This window comes from Aythya marila (genome assembly GCF_965140915.1).
Source record: "Aythya marila genome assembly, chromosome: 1".
In the NCBI taxonomy this organism is placed as follows: Eukaryota; Metazoa; Chordata; class Aves; order Anseriformes; family Anatidae; genus Aythya; species Aythya marila.
Window position 1 is genome coordinate 178589103 of NC_139042.1, and position 23081 is coordinate 178612183.

The 23081-nt window shown below is 36.2% G+C and overlaps 1 protein-coding gene across 4 annotated transcripts in view; it reads right to left on the reverse strand.

The window, feature by feature from the left end:
• The window catches only part of DOCK4 (dedicator of cytokinesis 4), a 248967-nt gene that overhangs the window by 33834 nt on the left and 192052 nt on the right, over nt 1–23081 (reverse strand). For all 4 annotated transcript variants that reach the window (XR_014318362.1, XM_082770224.1, XM_082770223.1 and 1 more), the window contains exons 28-35: nt 17955–18030; nt 16200–16300; nt 15492–15550; nt 13252–13400; nt 11574–11659; nt 5845–5940; nt 4244–4304; nt 623–716 (exon numbers count right to left, since the gene is read on the reverse strand). Coding sequence is in view for 3 of the 4 variants with exons in the window: in XM_082770224.1 (XP_082626350.1) it covers nt 623–716; nt 4244–4304; nt 5845–5940; nt 11574–11659; nt 13252–13400; nt 15492–15550; nt 16200–16300; nt 17955–18030 (722 nt within the window). In the remaining variant the exon portion in view is untranslated. The remainder of the gene's footprint in view (nt 1–622; nt 717–4243; nt 4305–5844; nt 5941–11573; nt 11660–13251; nt 13401–15491; nt 15551–16199; nt 16301–17954; nt 18031–23081) is intronic.

The window sequence follows — 23081 nt, forward strand, 5'->3', positions numbered from 1 at the left end:
CACATTATCCTTTTATTTCTTCATTTAAATGGTAATGGCCTGCCCTGCTGCTAAATTGGCACTGAGAAATACTGGACAATAGTACTGCAAATGTGGTATGCAAAGATTCAAAAAGACATCACTGTTTCACCACAAGGAAGTTATATGGCTCTTCCTTTTTCTTTTTTTAACCTAAAAGTTTAGACTCCAAGACAAAGCTGTGTACAAACACACTGCACCAAAGAGCTAACCAGCAACATCTAGGGGAGAGAGTTGGGGTAGGAAAGTGGCTCAGATACTACCAAGCCACTTCACAAAAGCTTCCTCTAAACTTCACCCCTCTTGGGTGAAGAATGATCCATCATAACATTTATTGATAGTGTGTATCAGGAGTAGTTATTTCAATACCGCTCAGCAAGTAGCAGAGTTGCAGAGCTGAAAAAAAGCCTTTTTGGGGGGGAGAGAGAGAGAAATTGAGCAAGAAAATTGAGAAAAGAAAAAAAAAGAAATTGAGCAGGAACAGCTGAACCCAGCTGTTGCCTGGGCCTGTATGATCTGCACTGCAGATACAGTTTGTAGGTTTACAAAAGGCTGCAAATCACAGTCTAGTCCTAAATACCTTTTCCAGTTTGTACTCTGTTACCTGTGAAGTTTTGTGCTTTCAGATGTAGGTCATAGAGCTTATGAATGTAGCGAATATACATCTCTTCTTTGTTCAGTTCTGTCTTGTAAAAATTCTGCAATAAAATTAATTTAGTAATGAAATCCAGCAGGTAATAAATACATTAATTACAAACAAAAGATACTGAACATAATGCTATAGAAGTACATCTTATATTTAAAAGTTTCACATGTACAAAGGCATTACACAGAACTTCAGCAATACAATGGACATTTCCATTAAATTATCAATAGACCAGTCAACATGCTCTTGATTTTTTTAAATTATCTTAGAACCTGACAAAACTGAAAGCTGGTGCTTCTTAAGCTGTAACATTTAACCATTTAGCATCTTGCTGAAAGCTCTTTGTTGATTTTAAAATGCTGACAGCACTCTTAACTTTAGTATTCATATTTTAACAAAATATCTACTGCTTGATATTTCTACTCTTCATTCTGTCATAGCAAAATACCAGGAGGACTTTGGTAACACTACAAAGAACTGTTCAATACTGGAAACAGCATAATCCCAAATGAAAAACGTGATTTCTTCAGCCCTGATGCGTAAATATTGTACTACATGATTGAAATATAAAAAGTTGCACTCTAAAGTAATATTCAGGACAAAATTTCTACCAGACTTCTGGCTAGAGATTTCTGGATGTATAACTGCTATTTGTTGTTGGATAAAATATGGGAAGCAACATAATGTTAGAGGGAGAGGAGCACAACTCTACAGCACTGTCCACAAGTGTTGCCATACTCACTAAGGGGCATGCAGCTACAGTTTCTCTGGTAGCTACACTTACGGTGCAGGATAACCTGCTTTGGTTAACAAAAATTTATAGGATACGAGAATCTTGCACTGGTTCTCCTTAGCAATTAACAATTTGTGTTCTATTATTCAAGTCTCCTACTATTTGAATTCTAAGCAAGTAGCCAAAATGCTTCCCTTATTGGCAAGTATTCTTACTGTGTGACATTTTCTTGGGTTGAGATATTACCAAAGAGAAAAGTAGGAGGATCATTATGAGAGTATCATAACAAAAATACTATAAAGTATTTTTTAACTGGCTTGAGAAAATGGCTAGTCATAACTAGCTCTGTAATGATATGCCCCCTTTTAGGCTACCATATGACTTTATAATCCAAAGACTTCTCTTTTCCTTCCACAGTGTGTAGACCAGGAACAGATGCTTTTCTTAGAAGAGAAAATGAAAAATATCTACGTAAATGTTCATGCTTACCTGTCTGAAAAAAGCAGAGTCAGTAACACACAAGAGCATGCAATAAGGTCTAAAGAAAAAATATGGCACTGAACTACAGTACTGAACCTGCTGGCTCTTACCCCTGTGCACTAAAGGCTCCAGTACTTGTCACAAGTCTAAACTATACATATCAACTGGTTTTCTGAAGCTCAGCCCTGACATAGTCCTATTGGTCTGTAAAGCAGACAACAGCAAGACAACCCAGTCACAGCTCAGGAGATGTGTCATGCCAATATAGTGACAAAGGTGGTTTTTATTTTTATTTTTTATCAACAAACTATTTCAAGACAGAAAACATAATAGATAAGGTTTTTGAAAATGGACATGAAGTAAAAAGTAGACTTCCTTAATTATGACAGACTTTTTTTTTTCCTAAGAAAAAACATCTTGAAAACAGCATTCAAACAGGCAGCATGAACATGTTCTACTTAAATGACATCATGTCATAGGCCAGTGTAGAGCATCACAGGAAAAATCTCCCTTTTCTAATAATATTTAATTCTAAATGAATAGGATCTGAAATATGAATTTAATGTTAAACAACAATGAAGACCAAGGATGCCTGAGAAAATTCAGAATGCTACCAAAAGTTACTCTATATTCTTTCAGTGCTTTTGTATGGTTCTGTGCTGAACTCTTTCATCAGAAGTTCAATTTTCAAATGTGAAATTAGGTGATTTTTACATATAACCAACTCCACTAGACCCCTCTTACACCAGCTATTCTGAACAGACATTACTAATGTGAAACCCAACCCTGATGATCTAGAGTGAGGAGAACAGGAAAAAAAAAATCCTACCTTTTCCTTTCATCTAAGTTACTGATACTTATATAGAACCCTTCAGCATATTTCATGGTGCAGCATAATTCCAGTGAGTTTGATAACTTGGTTGACTTGGACAATTCTATTTCCCAGAAGAGCACATACCTCTACAGCAAAACAACATAAATATTCTCTTTTCATGCCAACCAGTCCTCTTATCTTTGGAAGTCTGAATACCTTCAAAGTGCTGATGAAAAACGAAGTGTTACTTCCTCCTCTAGCCTTTTATTTTATACATCCATCTAATTACACTTTGCATGAAACGTCTTTTGGAGATGACAAGCAGTTCATCCATCATATGGACAACTAAATGTCTTAAGTGGTGTGCTGCTTTTGTAATGAAAGTTCCCTTTTCAAAATTTAACATTAGTTATTCTCTGATAGGCAAATAGTAACAACATTTGTCTGAATTTTATTAGGGTAGAAAATCTGCCTTAGCCTATACAAGTCATGGAAAATCACATTAAAAAGCTTTATGATGTTTTGAGGTTCTTAAATGCTTCGATTTTCTTTTTGTGAAAATCTTGAATGAATGATTTACTAATAATAATTTAAAAACTCCTTAGTGATAGAACGAAAATAATCCAGGTGCTTTAAAGAATTCAAGTCATGCCAGAGATTCTGACAGAAAGACAGCTGCTCTATGGCTGTGTAGTAAACATTGTCCCTATTCGGAGAGCACTATATCCATGCTGAAGAAATCCTTTATTCTCTTATGTATAACTGCTACTTAGGAGTGATACCAAATTGTTTCACTGACGTCAAAAATGCAGAATTACAAGTCAGCTTATTCTTTTTTTTTTTTTTTTTCCTCCCCATGGCTAAAAATAAAGCTTTCCAAAACAATCACCATGAGAATGGAAACTTTCCAAGGTTAACAGAAATCAACAAACTTGTCAGTAGAAATTGGCCTAGAAGCAAAACATACCCTCTATACATAAATGAAATATTTTTCATACTATGGATTTGCATTGATGGTTGATGACACGAGAAGCTCTGGAGCAGCATTTCTGACTCTTCTATTGGGAAGAACCTGCAGTCTTCAGAAGATATCCCTTACATAAGATATAAGGGATATCCCTTATAAGGGCTATATCCACTAGAAACAACCTGAACAGGCTATTGAGGAAGAAAGGAAACTAGAGAAATCATGTCAGTTCTGTTGGGTTTTGGGAAGGAGGAAAGGTTTGTTTGTTTCTATGAACTTGGGAGACCAATTATATTTGCAAAATACTCTGGTGAAATTTATCTAGCAGGGAGAGACTGAATTTATCTAGTAGGGAGAGAATTGAATAAAGCAGTACAAGGAATCCCTCAGAACTCAACTATACAATACCAGAGAAAACTACTGTATCAATTTCATTCTGAAAAAAATATTAGCAATACTTAACACAGTATTTCTGTCAACTAAAAATGAATTGAGAAGCAGGCCATCTCCCATTCAAATATGTGGATATATACCAGAAAATGCTCAATTAGAATCAAAAAGGATGAGATAAAGTATTATACAAACCAAAAGGCTAACAGTGCAGCCAATCTTTTTGCCATCCACTTCTCCCATTTTCATGCAGTCTCTGAAACAGAAAGCAATAAAATTCAAAAGGAATGAAGTTTTTTCTCCTCTTAACGTGAAGCACATCTGTCATTCGTCACATGACTACTGTAGATTCATTTGATTTCTTCACACCTTGTGCTCAAACTGTGGCAGCAGAAGCCAGCAAGACAATGCTGTTCACCTCTGGCTCTCAGGCACTCGTTCCCAGTCCTGCACTGTGGCCTACAGAAGCCTCATGAAGCAAATCTGGCAGCATCTTCTGCTGTGTTACTTTTAGCCCATCTCAGTCAGATCACCACAGTGCAGCACAAACACTTGTGTTGGCACGAGGAAGAGGGTGATGTGAGTGAGGAGATCAGTCTGCTTTCTTCAGAGACAGTGTAAACCTAAAGTGGTCATAGACTTCTGACATTAGTTGCTTTGTGAAAAAGCAGAATGACATTGAACTCTGTAAATGCTATGAGGTCCACCAAATTTTCCTCGGTAGCACTCTATAATCAGCATCATTTATGTGTTGGTGAAGCAATGGATCTGATTCCCAAGTCAAAAAAAAGTTGGAACCAAAAGGGAACCATTTTAAGAGATTTTGATTAGCCAACAGGGAAACATAGTGTTAGTACAACCACACTGGTGCAAAAAATAACAGGCAGGCATGACCATGCAGTCACTAAAAGAAATTTTACATAAATTTAAAACGTTCTTGTACACATGAGCTACACAATTGTCTCAAATGCTCTTATAACCACTAGCATGCACATTTGTTCTGAAAGATGTTGGATTAACAGCCCTGGAGGTTGTAATCCAACTGATCCCTGAGGAGGAATAGCAAGCATTTCAAGATAAAAAGAGCTCATTTTTTTGTTGACAGAGTAGCTTTCTCTTCAAACTATCAGTGAGGATAGCAAATGGAGTTCCAGGTCTCAACAGTGGTTCCCTGTGGAACTGGGGAAAATACAAACTCTTAAGCTCTAGAAAGTGCTACAATTGATGTCAATGAAGAGGACTAAACTGAATCTTAAGTTTTTACAAAGACTTCACAAATGACTGAGAAAATCACTTGTAGTCTGCCACATCTACAAAGGAGGATATGTCTCTTCCTTCCCTATCCTTTTTTTGTGCAGTACATTCAGATGCAAGCTCCTCAATCAGAGATCATATCTTTGTGTACATACTTACTGTGCCAGCTGACACTACAACTAGGCATGATTGACATTGTGATAATAATTTTACATATTTTGTAAGACAGCTGTCAAGTGATTAATAAGCTTGGTGACTTCAGGTAGACTTGAGTCACTAACCTACTGCTGAAAGTTTCTATATTCTGGATAGGAAACTGGTGCAAGTCACTGCATTTTCATCCCACTGGAGGGATAGGTACTTGGGTTGGTTTTCAGCCAGCTTGTGTCATTTGTGGATTGACTAAGCAGCTGCTGCCAGAGATCCTGAGCATGTACAGATGATGCATCCATGTGCAGTCACCATTTGTGCAAGATGACCAAGTTTTTCGCCTAATATTTTGAAGATGACAACCCTACTGATAAATTGTGATAATCACCCACCTGTAGTCCAGTAACCTTTCCATGAGGCGAGTCACTGTAGCGATTAACGAAACACCACTTTCTCTCCATGTTTCCCGCTCGATTTTCTTCAGCAGACTGAAAAAAAAAAAGAAGCCAGAACAATTTCGCTTATTTTTAACTGTCACTATGACAACCATTCTGCTTTTACCAGTACCTTAATACCTTAGCAACATCTTTGATAGTTAGATTTTTCCTTTACAAACACCCTCCCAAGAAGCACAATTTGCAAACAATGTCTTACCTAGGATAAGGACCAAAAAGTGGAATTCTAGTCCAGGAAGCATTGACAAAACAAACGATTTTTATATTAGCTGCATCAGGTTAAAATATATCAAATACCTAATTTTCAGAATATATTAATATCCCAAAGACTTAACAAAGCTTTTACATAAAATTTATATATTAATTTCATGCTGATACTTCATAAAATGGGGAGTTTGAAGACATATCTACAAAATAATATTTACCAACTCCGTGAACTTTCTGAATGGGACCTCAGCTTTTTTAACAAAGATTTTTCCCCTTCAGTTCTCAAACATTTTGGCACACATTAAATTTAAGAATGGGGAAGGGATGCTAATAAGATGATTCCTCTCCACTTCACTTAATATTTCCTTTGGAGAACATACTATCATGTACATGTAAAATTCCATTAACTTAAATTGCTGTAAGATTCTTTATTAAGAACTGTGTTGTGCTGAATTTTTATGTAAATACAAATTACAGATTGAAGCAAAAAGATTTTAAAACTGTGTTATAAGTGGAGCTGTCAGTAAAATTATACTTAATATCTTTCTGTTACAGGCCTCCAATTTTCACTACTTACGTTTATCAAATATAATAATTTGAGTATGAATTTCCAACATTTCCTCTCTGTCTGAAAATGAACATGGAAATATTTATCTACAGAGTTCTGTTACTTGTATGCTTTGGTGCAGAACCTCAGATGGATGACACGCCCAAGGACACATCTTGGCAGTCTCCCTGAAAATGCACTCGGGTATGGTTTTCTTAGAAGTCTGAAAATTGCCACATCTATACACTCGAAGGTTTTTAGAGAGCTGCTAATAGCATCTCCGAACCTTCTGTCTGCAGTGGGCAAGCTGTCAGCTCCACTGACCTTCATCTATACTGAGCATGTTCAGTCCCATAAAACTCCTACGTCCAAATTTCACCGAACACATACCAGCGCCCAGCAACTCCTACATGCCAACTGCACTAGCTGTGCACTCCAGCTCTGTTCAGCTCCTTACATACAGGGACGTTGCCGATGTAATTCTCCAAGCTAATCTGACCTAAATGAAGCTCTACAGTGCTGGAAGCAAGGAGGAAACATTGATCTTCATTCTGCACCCTTATATCGATCTTAGACTCACCACTTCTTTTTAGGAGGCAATCAGATGTCTTTCACATTCAAAGACTGGCTCCCAGTCGCTGCTGGGAGAGACGGATGACAAAGCCGTCCCCTACAGAAGAGGCTGAAGCACTAATCCAGCGTCTCTGCTTTCCGTAGAGAATGCATCAGCTAACTTAATTTGCTTTTAAACCCCTGATGTTTCCTTTCAATACAAATTTTTGTGTCTAGCAAGAAGTAAGAGTAGAGCCTGTTACATTATTAAGCACTGATTACTGCACTGATTTTTCCTTTCTATTGCCTTTCAACCTTTTGTTAAACAGGAACATTTCAACCTAAATTCAACAAAGTAGTTACCTACAGTTCCTGCAGAAAAACTGCAGAAGTCTGAGTTCTCTTTTAAAACAGATGGGTTTAATCTGTATTAACTTACACATGTTCTTTATAACTCTATTGGCATATTTGTTATAAATATATAATTTCTACAAATGGGTGGTGTAGATGCATTCAAAGTACTTTTTCAAACTGATATCAGTGTTGTCAGCAAATAATTTTATGCCTTGCCTTCTGATGCATGCCTCCCCCTCTCCACCTCACCATCTTTCACCACTCTGCCCAGAACTACCATTCAGAACAACACAGGTACTCAGAGAGAACCCTTGGCTTTCTCATGGCAATACCTAGATAGAAATAGAAATGAATGACTGGCTTAAGCTTTTTTCCCCCACCAACACACTGTGTTTGAAAATACGTTCACACTTTAATACCTCTCTTCTGTTTTATCCCTTTGTTGGATCTATTTATTTCCCAAATGCAACCTCTTCCCCACATACACCAATAAACATGGATAAACTCTTCCTTAACCTGTGTTGTGCCTATTTCCCTCATACAATTTCTGGTACGTATAGGTCCCAAAGCATAGCCAAGAGGCTATGTAATAAGGGAAACAATGAAAATGTTTCTGCCTACTGATGCTACTATTGTTTAACATCTGGGCTCCCTTGAACATTTTTTTTTTTTCTTGGGTTCCTAAGAATAAGGGTGTGGAGTGGGGACCTGGAGGATCAGAGCTCTCCAGGAAAAACACCAGGCTTGTAAACATGTTCAGGTTAGCTCAACCATGTAGTTAAGTCCCAACTGAAGTGGATTTTATATGCCTAAGCTACAGAGTTATTCTCAACTGACTCAAAACTGACTCAGAAGCACCTAATCGTAGCAGTGCTTTAAATTGTCTAGATCTCCACTTTGGAGTACAAAATCTTCCAGGTATCTCACTATAACCAGAGGTTCCCTCATTTAGTCAGACAGGTCAAAGTCAAATTTTGCTGCAGTTCAGAGATGAGAGAGGAGCTTCCCAAACCTCACAAAATGTTCAAGGCATACCAAAACACTTAGTCCAAATGGGATCTAATGGACCAGGCAGTGCTAAATTTAGTCATGCAGCTGGGGGAAGAAATTCAGAAGACTGAGAAAGACTGACTGCACGGGAGAGAGAGCAGTCGTCACTTTTCATACAACAGCCTTATGGCTAGTGAAATCACCCAGGAACTGACAGAGTTGGGTATTAAGTGCCTGCTTAGCTTGAATGCTAGCTGCAGTTTCTTCAAACATCAGTGGAGCCTGCCAGCCCAGGCTTTGTGCTTCAGTAATGTGGCCACCTACTCTCCACACCTGAAATGACCAAACTGCGTTAGGCCAAACTGGAGTGCAACTACACATGTAACAAACTGTCAGCATCCATGAGATTCAGAACAAAAGAGCTACTCAAGTATACCCCTTAGCTTCCAAAGAAATTTTCTAACCAGCAACTGTTTAATAAAACGGAAGCAGGCACCCCGTGCTAATTAGATCAGGGGTTCCTTTTCAGGCTTACAATGCAAATGTAGATCAGGACACCTTTTATATCACAATTAGACTGGGTAGCAATTACAACATCTAGTTCCTCATGACAGCAAAATGTTCACCACTGCAATGTTCTGCAGCTCTTCAAATGACATCATGAGCTAATTGCTGTGTGGTCATGTTCAAGTCCCTGGAAAGACACTGATCCAAAACAAATATCAGCCGTCTCCCTGCTACTTTCACTGTGTTTTCATTTGATAAAGATAATTCCATTATAAGCAGTAAATTCTAAGCACAGTGTATTTTAGAGACATCCAGAGATGCTTTTAATTTGTCCCTGAAAACAGAAGATATTCAAAGGAAAGATGTAGTGATTATCTCTGGGGAAAAAAAAAAAAACAAAACACCAGCAGTTAACGTGGGAGTCGAGAGATTTAAATTCATTTTCTGATTCAGACAAAATAAACAAAAAGCATGACAAAAACGGAATGTGTCACACCCACTGCAGTTACTACTGTGTATCCAGAGGAGGTGTGTGCATCTCTGTGGCTCCCAGTTGTACCTATCAAATCCAACCATGCCAAATCTTCAGACTAGGCAGGTAACATTGCAGCATTTGCTTTGGTTAAAGACTGTGTAATCACTGCTGGTCTCAGACCTACATTAGTTTCACATTCCTTGGGTAAATACCACATCCCTGTAACTTCAGACTAAACAAGTCTGCTTTCCTGCACTGTGTGAAGACAGTTTAATTTTGCAGAAAATCTCAGGGTAGCTCACTCCCTAAGTTGTCTGCTTTTAAATGATTTTTCTCCACATACCCTGGAAAACTATCATCCTCCATTTTAGATTAGCATCTTCTCCAAGCTTTCCTGTTGAGAGGTAGTAATGTATAGACTATAATCAAATTGAGACAAAAACAAAAAACAAAACAAAACAATAACAAACAAACTAAAAACTAATGGTAAATAGTTTTCTTGAGCTGGAAGTGAACTTGAGCTGTTACTCTGAAATTTGCCAAAAAGTCTAGTTATAATTCAGTTATACCAGAATAGAAACAACAAGTATACTGATGCTGTGAGACATTTTACAATTTAGATTACTACATGTCTTCAGCATTTAGACTTAAAAAAAGCTATCACCATTTTTCAACATATTTTAACCTCCCCCAGTTTAAACCCAACTCAAAAACTTAAAAGAAATTAAGAACTATATTTCAAACTAATATGCTTTACAGAATTTTAAGCTTTTTCAGTGACAAACATCCTAATGTATTTTGCAAGAAAGTGCAATGACACTTAATTTCATAGAGATTCTTCCTAAATGACTTTATTTTGAAGTTAGAATACTGTTACTAAAATATTGAAACATTCTTACCTTTTATTCTCTTTACTCAAGACTATGAAAAAAATCATGAATAATTGCAAGAAAGTTCTGCTTCAGCATGTGGTACTGCTGTTTACCTTTATTCATCCATTCCTATATTACTTCACCTAATCTCTCTACCCAATTTTGTTTTTGAAAAGGATAAATATCTAGGAGTTCTATCTTTTTCAACTCCATACAATTGCACATTATTATGTTTGCTATTCAGAGACATTATATGCTGGAGACTTTAAAGCAAATCTATGTTTGCTTTTCTGAATGTTGTTATTTAAGCAAAGACAACAGAGGTAAAAATTATATTTAAAGAAGAAGGAATGGTTAGGAAGCTACTTAAACAGAAAAAGATTGTGTGTTTAACAGCATTAAGGAACAGGCAGCTTGGATTCTTGAAGAGGAACAATACATCTCCTACTAAACACATCAGAAATGAGAGAAATCTTCCACTTAGGTGGAATTGAGTTCTAAGGAACAGCAAAGGAGACAGAGTTCAGTTAGTTATTTTGTACTTGTACTCTGTGACAATCATTCACTTCAATCAATGGGATAACTTATGGGCAACCTTAGACCTTAGGATTTTTACTAGCTTTTGCTATTAGAATTCAGTGGTACTTCACTTATTAAAATATAGTAAATGTTTAACAAGTAATTTGTAGAAGAAAATAATAAGAAATCATCCTATCAGAATAAAATAAAATTGTATACACCAATCAAGAAATCAACAAGTGACATTACACAGATAAGTATACATTTCTGGTGATAGAAAATTACTTATTAAACAGCTTTTTGTTGAATCCTCATACCTGTTTTTCAAAATGTCTCATTTGTGCACTACCTGCACTCTATGCAATTATGAAGCATTTCTTGCTTTTCTGAATTTAAATCTAGGCAGAGAATGTTCTGTGATATAACAGATTTAGCCTTTCCCAATTATAGCTATGTAAAGAAGTAGAGCCAGACTTTACAGATGCCATACAATACTATAAAATGTTTTTATTCCTAGGATTTTCAGGAAAAAAAAAAAAAAAGATTCACAACTGCTGTAAGCATTACTTCTCTACACTGACATTAGCATCTAATAAAAGTAACCGAATTGAATGAACTGGTGTAAGATAAACACATTACTCACATACTGTTGAAGAGCTCTCGGTATGTTTCGTCACCTTTACCTTCCGACATTAGGCTGTCCAGTTTGTCAATCAATTTTGCTTCCACCTGCAACATATAAGTGTGGTGTAAACAGCTTCTTTTCCCTTTACTTAGATTACATAAAAATGAAGGTGGACTTATTTTTTTTAATGTATGGGACTTAGCTAAATTAGAATTACTGGTCATTCATGTAAATCTGATAAGTCATTTCATCTCTTTGAAGCTGTTATCATTCCCAGGGTTTGTGGGGTTTTCTTTCTTTGGTGTTTTTTTTTTTTTTTTTTCTCCTTTTTTTTTTTTTTTTTTCCTGGAGGGAGGGAGCTAATTTAAATTGAGCAACGTGACTTTAAAACTACAGGCTGAGTAGCATTTGCTGCTGCTAAGGCAGCTATCTATTTATGGAGTCAGACAAAAAGCACACAGCCCAAATAAATTGCCTAAATTCTCACTGCAGGGTCTTAAGCACAAGCCATTTTCTTAGACTTCAATAAAAATCTCATCTTTTCTAACCTGTACCCCACTCTTTATAGATTACATTTTTTAAAAATGTCTCTACTGTTCAACAGAGGCTTAGACTTACATTCCCAGCCTTGCTTACTTTCTAGTGTGCTTGGCTAGAAATTCAATTTGCTGGATTTACATATTAGTTATCAAAAAAAAAAAAATAAAAATACTTGGTGGCTAATGACTTCAATGAATATTTTTAAGTGTTTTAATTATAACAAAAAAAGAGAGAGATGAGGCTACACTGTGTGCTAATTTTTCAAAGCTCCTTTTTAGCAGTAATATATTAACAACCACAAATCTAGGGGAGAAACCAAGATGTTGTCAAGATATTTTATTACAAAATAAATCTGTTAGAACTTACATTCAAACCCAAGCAGAAAAAAAACAGAGAAGCAGAACAAGCAGATTTTTGCCGTCTCATTCTTAAGACTTCTTAACATCTGAATGGTTATTTTAACAATAAGCTTACATACTGATAGTGAAAAGCTACCTGCTTACATCACAGGTACTCCTCCATTCTTAATAGTTTGTTTTGTGTTTGTGATACAGCTCCCACCCTAAGCATTATGATTGCTTGGTATCAATTCAAATACTTCTGATTTCCTTCATTTGACAAAGCATGAAGGACAGCACTGAGAAATAGTTTGAGGCAGCCTTAAAGAAGTGAGTGGGAGCTGTGGGAGCAGATGGCACGCTTGGTCGTTCCTTCCTAGCCCGTTAAGAAGGTGTTTGAGCTGCAAGAATACTTGGATCCTTACAGAAGAACATTCCTCAAGGACCATCTGATCTTTTTTTCATACTAACCCAAAGGGAAGCTAGTTGAATTTTATCTACCGCTGTAAAGTAGAAATGAAAAACCCCACAACAAAATCAGCCTTGTTAAAGACAACTGAAGTTTTGTTCTTCCCTTCAGCAGGCCATAGATTTTATCCTTCATGTTACATCGCTAACATGAAAGCAGAATTTCATTCCTTGCAGAATCTTACTACCCCTACACACAGTCAAAAGGGAAAACCCTGGTAATCCCTCTCCTATGGGTATAATGATACTGTGGGCACCTTCTCCACCCTCAACTGCTAATGAATTGGACTGGCACTCTCTGAAGTGCTTGAATTTCAGCCCTCTTTTATTAACGGCTTCACATATAGTACCTGCTTAAAGTTGCCACTTCGCCTTTGCTCCCAGTCCATCATGTCATGGAAAATGGGAATCATTACATTCCTCAGGTCTGGCTGAGGGATCAAGGTCACTTCCAGGAAAGGGCCAATCAATGCTGGAATAAAGTGAAGCTTGTGTTCCCCTAAAATGAAAGTGAACATGAACTTAAATGTGAATTAGGAGTTATCAAGCAATCCAAATACTATCTGAAGAATTAAAAAATAGAACTCTAAATGTCTATAGACATTTACCTAGCCTCCATCAGAGCACGGGATACTTTGTAAACACAAGAAGTGAAGAGAAAAGCTGCAGACAACAGGAGAATACATGGCCAGACTAATTCAGATCATATCAGATTTGGTTATGCAATACTGAGTTCAAATGTGACAGTTGGTTACCCATATCCCAAGTTAGTCTTCCAGGATGAGAACAAAGACAAAAAGCACTCTGGGCATTTCACTTTTTTTTTTCTTTTCCAATAATGGTTTGTGTTCTGTGCTCTACATTCTTGAGTTTACAAAATGCCTAACTATCTGATATTACATGCTCATCAGAGTTAAGTACTTTGATTTTTACCTATCTTTAGTTTTGTGAGTACAGAAATGGAAGTACATGTTTTGACTGCAGCTAAGGAAGATGTGACTCAGCTGTTCTCAAAACAACTCCTTTTCTAAATCAGTGCTAAAACACCTTCCCCATTAGCTTATCACATTCTACTCAGCAGAAACTACAAAACTAAGGTCTTGTCAGGAAAGGTAGGAATGGTATATAGCAAAAACTGACCATTGAGTTTCTCCAGGCTTAAGACTTCTGAGATCTTCAGAATAGGAGGATTATAACCACAGTATGCTGACTGTCCAAGCTAGGAATCCATTTCCATCCCAGCCTATCTTCCAGTGGCCAGTCACACCAGACTGACACTCTGTTTGGTATTTGGACAAAGGAAAGCCTCAATCCTCTCTGCTGGAAACCTTCTGGGATACATACCCATATGAACGCAAGGTGACCATACAAGGACCAAAGCTTATGATGAATTGTACTGCCAATACAACTTTGTAATGCTGACTAGCATAACAGCTATTACATGAAATACCCTGCCCGCAGGATTTAGTTGGACACGTTATCAGATGAACTTCATGGTGTACACAACAGTCCTTGACCCTATTAAATGGTATCATGATTCCCTCCTTGCCTGCATAGCAGGCTTCTGTTCAGCAGAAAACAATGTGAGGAGGGAAATGATGCATACAGGAAGGAGATGGGACCTAGGAGTGGATCCCTGATACACCAGTTTAGAAACATCCATCGTGTACCCAAATAAGTTAGAGTACGGATACCTTAGTGTCACCAATCAATACTGAGTACTGTAAATAAGTAAAATATGCTACACAACAAATATTAAATACATTAATAAGCAAATATTTCTAACTTTGGATATTTAACTTTCTAGTACAGGCTGATCAGAAAGTCCAGTTTTATAACTACTACATATCTTGCCACGGAGAGGTGATAGATCTCAGTAACCACAGATGACCTTCACATCTTTAATTAGCCCTTTAATGTGTTAAACTAATGAATAATTGAAATATAGAGATGACAAACTTGGTATCCCAAGCTCATAATCGGTTTTGATTCTCTTCCCAAACAACATCTAATTTCCCCAAGGCTTATATTTTTAAACAGTTTGTACGGTTATTACTTATAAATATAAAAATGTTCCTCAGTTTATAACCAAGCATTATATTTTCCTTTTGTTGTCCAACGTGTCATTAATGCTGATTTGTTTATGCCTTTATATTTTAGTGCAGCTAGGACTTAAGGGAAGATTTGATGCAAATCCAGCATCTCAGGAGAGCTTCAGAATTGAGATATATGCCTGTTCCATAAACTGTTTGCCAGCAGAACTAAAATTGTGAACTTAAGTATATTTTCAGGCATAATAACTCTGCCCAAAATGAGCAGTACTTTCTCTTCTAATTTTCTTTGACAGGTTTCTTTTAGTTCTCTCTGAAGAAATAGGGAGAGGTCCAACACAATAGAAGTATCAGTGCTTAGAAAGCTGGGTTTAGCTATAAAGAAGGGAATTACTAGGGTTTTCTTATACTTGAATCAAGGCTTCATGTGGACTTAATTATCATCAACTCCTCTGTTACTGGTAATTGTATTTAATAGTTGAAGTAACAATATGTGCTTTTCAGTTTTTGAGCTTCTGACAATGTGTTTAACTCCTTACCTAAATTTTGCCACATGCTGAAGATTTCACATCCCATCGTTACCCGCATGTCACCATATCTAAAATACATTAAAAATAAAGCAAAACAGTAAAAAATCATTTAAGAAAATCAACTTCATACATCATTGTGTGACACTGTTAAATTAAATGTCTAATATGTTGTTCATAAAAAAACTACTTTAAAGAGACGCTTTCTTCCAACTTTTTCCTCTTCCCATTATACTCAGCTAAAACTGGATTTCTGCATTCAGGTGGATTTGCAATATTGTCAAAAGTATTGGTTCTTTCTAAGTGCTATACATCAGCAATATAGCTGTGAAGCAGCAGCTGTTTTTTGTAGTTCCCTGAGAACAAATAGTTTTGCTCTAGCTTAAAGAAATACAATTAATTCATACAGACAACAGTGCAGTGCCTGGCAGAAATACCTGAATGAGTCTGAATTAACTAACACATGAACTAGAAATTAGTGTTGGCATTGCTACAACACATCTATTTTGCTCCCAGTATCTGAACTAATTTGGGCACATCTACGAAGGCTGATATCAGCTCAGGTGACCCATACAAAGGAACAGAACCAACTCTCATTCAAGCCAGTGGAAATATTGTTACTGCGCTCTTTTGGTAGGCCTTTCTACAACCTCCCACTTCTTGCATTTTGGGATGTGTTTGATCTATTACAGTTTTCTAGAAGCTGACAGCAATACTTACTTTTCTAAAACCTTTTTTTTCTTGGAAGGTGTGAACATCTCCAGTTGAAGACATAACTGGTTTATAAAAATGACAGCAAGAAAAAAGTAGGAATCCCATATCTACAATAAGCATATGGCATTTGGTTATTTCATTTTCTCAGTACTACCATTTTATGACCACTCAACATGCAAATTTGCAAATCACATCACTTGTTTCAGTCTCAGGTAATAAATTACTCAAACTGTTTTTGACCAGATTTCTTTGCATCCGAGTGTACTTTCAACAGCCCCAAAATGTTCAGCAGAAATAATCTATTTCACATATTCTACATCTTTTAAATGTAAAAGTTTCAGAATTGGAGATATATATATGTGTTTTGTTTTTTTTTTACAACCCTGAACCAGAAAACCAGAAAATCTTACCTTCTAAATTTGGAAACATGTTTTTGGTATATTTAAATAAGGACTACAAAAAGTTCCGCATCTAAGTTCTGCCTTTAAACCAAAAGCTTTCTGACACCTAAAAAGCTATTACATAAGATAATGATCATTTTCTGGCCTGTTCTACTTTCTAACTTTATTTGCAAGTCTCTCTGGACAAAAGTTACAGGCTTCCCTGGACAACACTGAACCCAGGTTTTGTTATAAAATTGTAAATACACAGATGTCTGTGTATATGTTTTTAGAACCAGGTGTTGAAATTTCTACAAAGAAGATTAAAAGATAAATTTAGCGTCAATTAAAATATGATTTCTTATTACTCAATTATAGATGCTCCATGGCAGGAGGAATGAAGAAGTGTAAGGGTAGCCCTATTGCAGACTGCAGTTCTGCAGGATAGTAACAGTGCTAAGGAGGTTTAGGAAACATAGATGCCTGGTCTGCAGGTAGTTCTTTCATCAGGTTTAGGCCCTGTTGCAGAACTTTGTAAAGGACAGGCTTCCTCCTTTTCAGTTATGCCCAGTAGATAAATATGCATTCCTTCCAATCTCTCCTACAGGAGTCTGGATTTTCAGAGATGCATCCACAACTCTGCCTGAAGTCAACAGGAGCTCTCTGTCTTCTCAAAGAAGAAAAATTCTTCAGTTTTTATGATGAAGCAATTAGGCTAATGCCTCTGGGTTGGACAGAATATTCGTTCCGGTTTCCATGGGAATGGGTCATTTTGGACTCACTCCAAGTCTTGTCATCTGAATCCTAAAAACATAATTCTGTAATTCATGGTTTATCATAGGTATTATACCTCGCTGTATGAGGTACTCACTAACAGGCATGCATCTTTAACTATATTTGTTATGGTGTCAAAATTTTTAAATTTTAAGTATGCAGCAAGCTAATTGGTCCTGAGAGAAATTAGAGAAACACAAAGCCATATTTTTGATAGATTTACATTGAGTCAAAAATTTGATTAATCTTCCTTTCTGAGGTAACTGGGAAGTAACAGAGAAATAAAGAAAAATAGGTTCTGTAATAAAAAAAAAAAAGCTATGCAAAAAATGAGTAAGTCTACCATAGAGTCTGAAAAACAAACAAAAAAGCACAGAAAATAAAACAAAATAAAACACAGCATTCTTGATTAAAAACAAACAAACAAAAATAAAAACACAACACAACACAACAAAACAACAACTTAATCTCTGAGCACTTAGAATTACTGGTGTCGTATATGTTGTAGGTGATTAGATGCTGGAGCTAAATATAATAACAAACAACCAAGCCACAAGATGATGTAGCAGTTATTGCATCTATCTTACATTAGGTAAGTTTACTCTACCTTGTAATCAAAGTTTTCATTCAAGAAGTTTTTACGAAGGGCATCCGAAAGGTACAAGACTGTTGTAATGATCACACTGGTAGGAAAATAAAAAAGAGAGTAGTTTTCATTAAGTGGAAATTCATAGGTAATAGTCAGAGCCAGACAATTTTTCAATGAAAGAATAGATACGCAACGTTGGGTAATATTAAATACTGCATTGTAAACATACACAAATGCTTGACTATTAACAGCACCTATTGACAAAGAGCTTGCACATCAAGAAAAAGAATGAATGTGCTGAAAATAGATTATCTCTATAGAACAACAGAACTGTTAAAAAAGACAAATGGTAAACTTTGTTATGCAAATAATGCTGGTATCACATTTAATAGTAATATTACAATTGGGCAATTTACTTTTAACTTTCTGGGTCCCACAGTATGTGCATATACATTATAAATGCAAAATATCTAGTAGTTACCATATATCCAATACTGACAGCCCTATGGGCAAAATGCCTTTTTAATGACAACAGTAAAACTGCTTGTATTCTGTGAGAAATATTGGCATCTAAAGATCTCTGCTCTGATTGTTGCCAATGGTCATACATCCAGCATCTCCTGGCGAAGCTGGCAGCCCATGGCTTGGACAGGTAAACCCTTTGCTGTGTTAAAAACTGGCTGGATGGCCAGGCCCGGAGAGTGGTGGTGAACGGAGTGAAATCTAGCTCATGACCAGAGCTGGGGGTCGGCCTCTTCTCACAGGTAACTAGTGATAGGACCAGAGGGAATGGACTCAAGTTGTGCCAGGGGATGTTTAGGTTGGAAATGAGGAGACATTTCTTCTCAGAAAGAGCAGTCAGGCACTGGGACGGGTTGCCCAGGGAGGTGGTGGCGTCACAATCACTGAGGGTGTTCAGGGAAAGGTTGGATGTGGTGCTTAGGGACACGGTCTAGCAGGTGACATTGGTGGTAGGGGGGGATGGTTGGACCAGATGATCTTGGAGGTCATTTCGAACCTTAATGATTCTGTGATTCTATAATTTTCATACACAGACACTTGGCTGAATTATATTATTCTTAGATAGATATAGACAACCAAAACCTCTTCACAGTGATCATCACCAGGTGTCAATAACAATCTTCATCACTGCAGTAAGCAAACAACACTTGGCAAATTGGAAGTTTGATTATCTACAGAAACAGAACATCCTCAAAGATTATTTAAATATATACCATTTCACAATGTCAGCCCTTAAGCCGACTTCTGCTGCACTTGTGCCTACCAACATATTTGGTCAAATTAAAAATCCATATAAACCATTACATTCTTTTTGAAAGTAGTCAGTAGTGAATGCTTATGGAGTAGGAAAAAAGATAAACACAGAATGATCTTTTTGCCGTTACGCTCATGTATTTCACAACAATCAGATGTTTAAAGACCCTCTGCAAATAAGGTTACATCTCTACATTTTGTGCAATTGCCACCTATCTGCTGTTAATACATCTAGATCTTCTTTGTACGTGGTTCTTGACCTGTACTGTATTACAGTGCTAAGATTTGTTTCCTTTTCTACAGTTTGTACTTCATTTTTCACTTTTTGCAATGAATTTAAGATAAAATGTTTTATTAAGTATAATAACAAATATATAATAGTATATATTTTTTATATTATATTTTTCACCTTCACAGCAGTGAGGAATTATACATTAACCAACCTACCTAGGAGATAAATAATATTTTTCTTCTGGCACTTTTGACAAGATTTCAAGCTTATACATACAAAATGGCTATATATCATTTAGCTTCTCACCAGCTGAAATGCTTACTTCCATTTACCAACTTTTTAAAATTACTGCCTCTGTCAAGCTTTACCTTCTGGTTCAATGCATCTTAACACCTGCAACAGTTAAGTCTGAGACTGTTTTTAGACCATTGCTTGATTCTAAGGTTTCCTTATTTCTAGTTCAACTGCCCAAAGGTAACTTTCATATGTATTATTTTTTCAGCAACTATATTGTATCTTAGCTTTTTTATCCAAGTAGTGTTCCACGTTTAGCACTCATTTGTGCAGTTTACCCTACTCTTCCACCAAACCAACAGGGAGGTACAGTGTTTGCACAGCACTCCCTACTGTAGCGTGGAAAACAAAGTGAAATGTTAACAAAATGTAAATAAACAAAGCTAAGAATCAATGCAGGAATAATAAGAAGAATCCTCTCGTTCTTGTATTTGTGTGTGATTTAATTTATAGTCCATCTGTTTCACAAAATTTGCACTTTTCAGGAAGATGTTCTGATAGAAAAGGTCAGTTCATGAGAATCATTGCTATGCAAAATTTCAACCTAAGTCCAAAGTAATAAATCTCTGAAAAACTGAATGCTAGAGAAAATAGTTTTCTTCCCAAATCCCCCAAACATCCCCAAAGCTGCAGCCATAATGCCAAGTTTACATTACATAAATCTATTTATATCTGAAAGAATTCCTTTCTCGCCACATTCAGATGTCAGGTGAAACTGAAGAGAATGATCTGCTTAAATCCATATGAGAAAATAATTGGAGTAGAATTTTAACTGCAATTTTTATTAGACTTTTTCAGAATTTTCCTGAGATAGCAAAATAACTGCAGAGCAAATAGTTGTTGCTATAGGCAACATAGCTCCACTTTGATTTATTTAGTAAGCCAAATATATGATATGGTTTAGTTGATAAAATGTGGGTCTGTAGAGTGAGATTGTGTATGTAGTAGATTAAACAAACAAATAAACAAACAGACTGAGCATAGAAAGATGATGCCATTGTTTCTGACCTACAAACTGCATCCTCAAGAACTAAAATCAGGTAGGACAGAAAACATTGCTAAGTGTAGGGGTTCTCTCCTCTCCTCCTACAAATAATGTAGGTTCTATAAAAGAAAAAAGCAAAAACGTGCAAAGCAGAGAAAGCAGCCAGAGGACAGATGGACAGCTGAATGATCCAGTTCAATTACCCACATTCCTTGTTGCTTCCCAGCCAACAATTTCAAAATAACAAACATTTATTTAAAATCTATTTGAGTATTAAACTAGAAAACATTGAGCTTGTGACAAAACTTTATTTTCTTCCTCTTACCACCTGCTGCAAGTTTGTTCAGAAACCCCGACCTGAAAAGAAGAAAATCTCTGCTTTTAGCTACTCAATTATTCTGGGCTCCTATACAAAATGCTAACCCGAGGTCTGGTTAGGGCACTTCTGACAGAGTGGCATCTCCATCAAATTTTCACAGTAAACCTTTCTGCAATAAGCTGTTTGAAAAATTCATGGCAGGCCCCAAAAGTTCAACAACGTTTTTACTGCCTGGAAAGTGCTTCGACAAATCTTCAAAAGCACTAACGTGTTTGAACAGAAAAAGTTTCTTTCATATTTCATAAATGAACAATATTCACATAAATGTGTATATACATACTATTGCACGTATAACTTATTCATACATGCATATCTCTATATACATTTGCTCTGTGACAGATAATGGCGCAGAACCATTTTTACAGGTTCAGTTGTAAGCAACATTTTGTATTACATAAAACCAAGGAGGTTGTTAGCAACACTTTGTATTACATAAAAGCAAGAATTTTTGTTCATTGTAGGAGTCTCAGACTCCCACACCATGGGAACTAACAGGATTCTTCAAAGCAGCCATAATGATGAAACCAATGCTAATTTGATGTCTTCCTTTATTGCGTATTCTGTTTGAATTAATGTTTTTAAATGATAATAATAATGTCTTCCAGTCGTCATTGAATTAGATAACCAAAAGGATCTTCTGTTAAAAGTCAGTATGCCCAACTGTCAGCAGATACATTTGTAAATGTGTTATAAACAACACATTATAGTAAATCTTACTCTATAGATCACTGATTTTACTATAAATAATCATATTCATAAATCCATTTTGTAGGCTTGTAGAATTCCAATTGAGAATTGGATGATCTGGCATCTCTACCATTCAACAAAATGCTCAAAGGATGAGATCTTTAAAATGAAAGCTTCTTGCACAGCAAGTGCAGTGGAAAATGAATTCATTGTTACATAATATGTGGGCACCGTATGGTAAAAATATCAAACCTTTGCTCAGCAAGTAATAGGAACCTCACTTTACTTTCTGACAGCCTTCTCAATTGTTAATGAAACATGGCACACCTGGAGTTCAGCTGAGCCTGTTAAAGGCTTTCAAAAGATGTCAGTCATTTAAAGCACTGGGTAAGTGATCCTTTTCCTAACCTCAGGGTAAACTGAGTGACCATTACACTGTTATTTCTGGTTGAGAGAGACATTATGAAGGTGTTATGCAAAAGCTTCAGGTTTAGTCTGGCATATCTTACTGCTTAGTTTATGTACAAAGTGGGTCTGCCCTATAATGAAAGAAAGAAAGAAAGAAAGAAAGATGATTTCCATAAAATATGTAAAAGAAATGTAAGTTGTCACTCTATTAAAATCCCTGATAGAAATATTAGATAACCATAGGTAATGACTTTGCTTTGCTGAATGCATCCCGATTAGCTCAATGCAGATGTTACATGGTTATGTAGTTTAAACAGAGTTACTTTGTCTCATTGCCAGAAGCTAATAAACATTAAAAATTTTTTGCATGTACTTTTCCTTCCGTCACACAACTAAAAAATTTCTCTGTTTTAGTACTATGTATGCCTTCTTAAATGTTACTTTATGTCTTGAATTTTAGCAATCACTTGATGATTATGTAATGCTAGTCATTAATTCTTTCTCATGACCGATATTCAGACATTCAGAAGTATAGACCATGAGTGTATCATGAGTGTAAAGTATCTTAGTTTTTGGCTAGTTCCAGATTTGTGTTCTTGAGCTTGCAGTACCTTCTCTTCTGTTTTATCCCAAACAGCATCCAAGTATCAGATACTACTTAATTACTGAAAATACTGCAACAAGAAAAAATTCTAGAAGCCAGGGGGCAGCAATATTTTTATATATAATTAATACATATTGAAAGACTCTTATGGCATTTTAGACCTAAAAATCTTTCAGGTAATTGAAGTTCTGCATGTATAAATATGAGAAGAAATGATTTTTTTTTTTCCCCCTTAGGAAAAGCTTATTACCTGATTATACCCTTGCTAGGACTCATTTCTT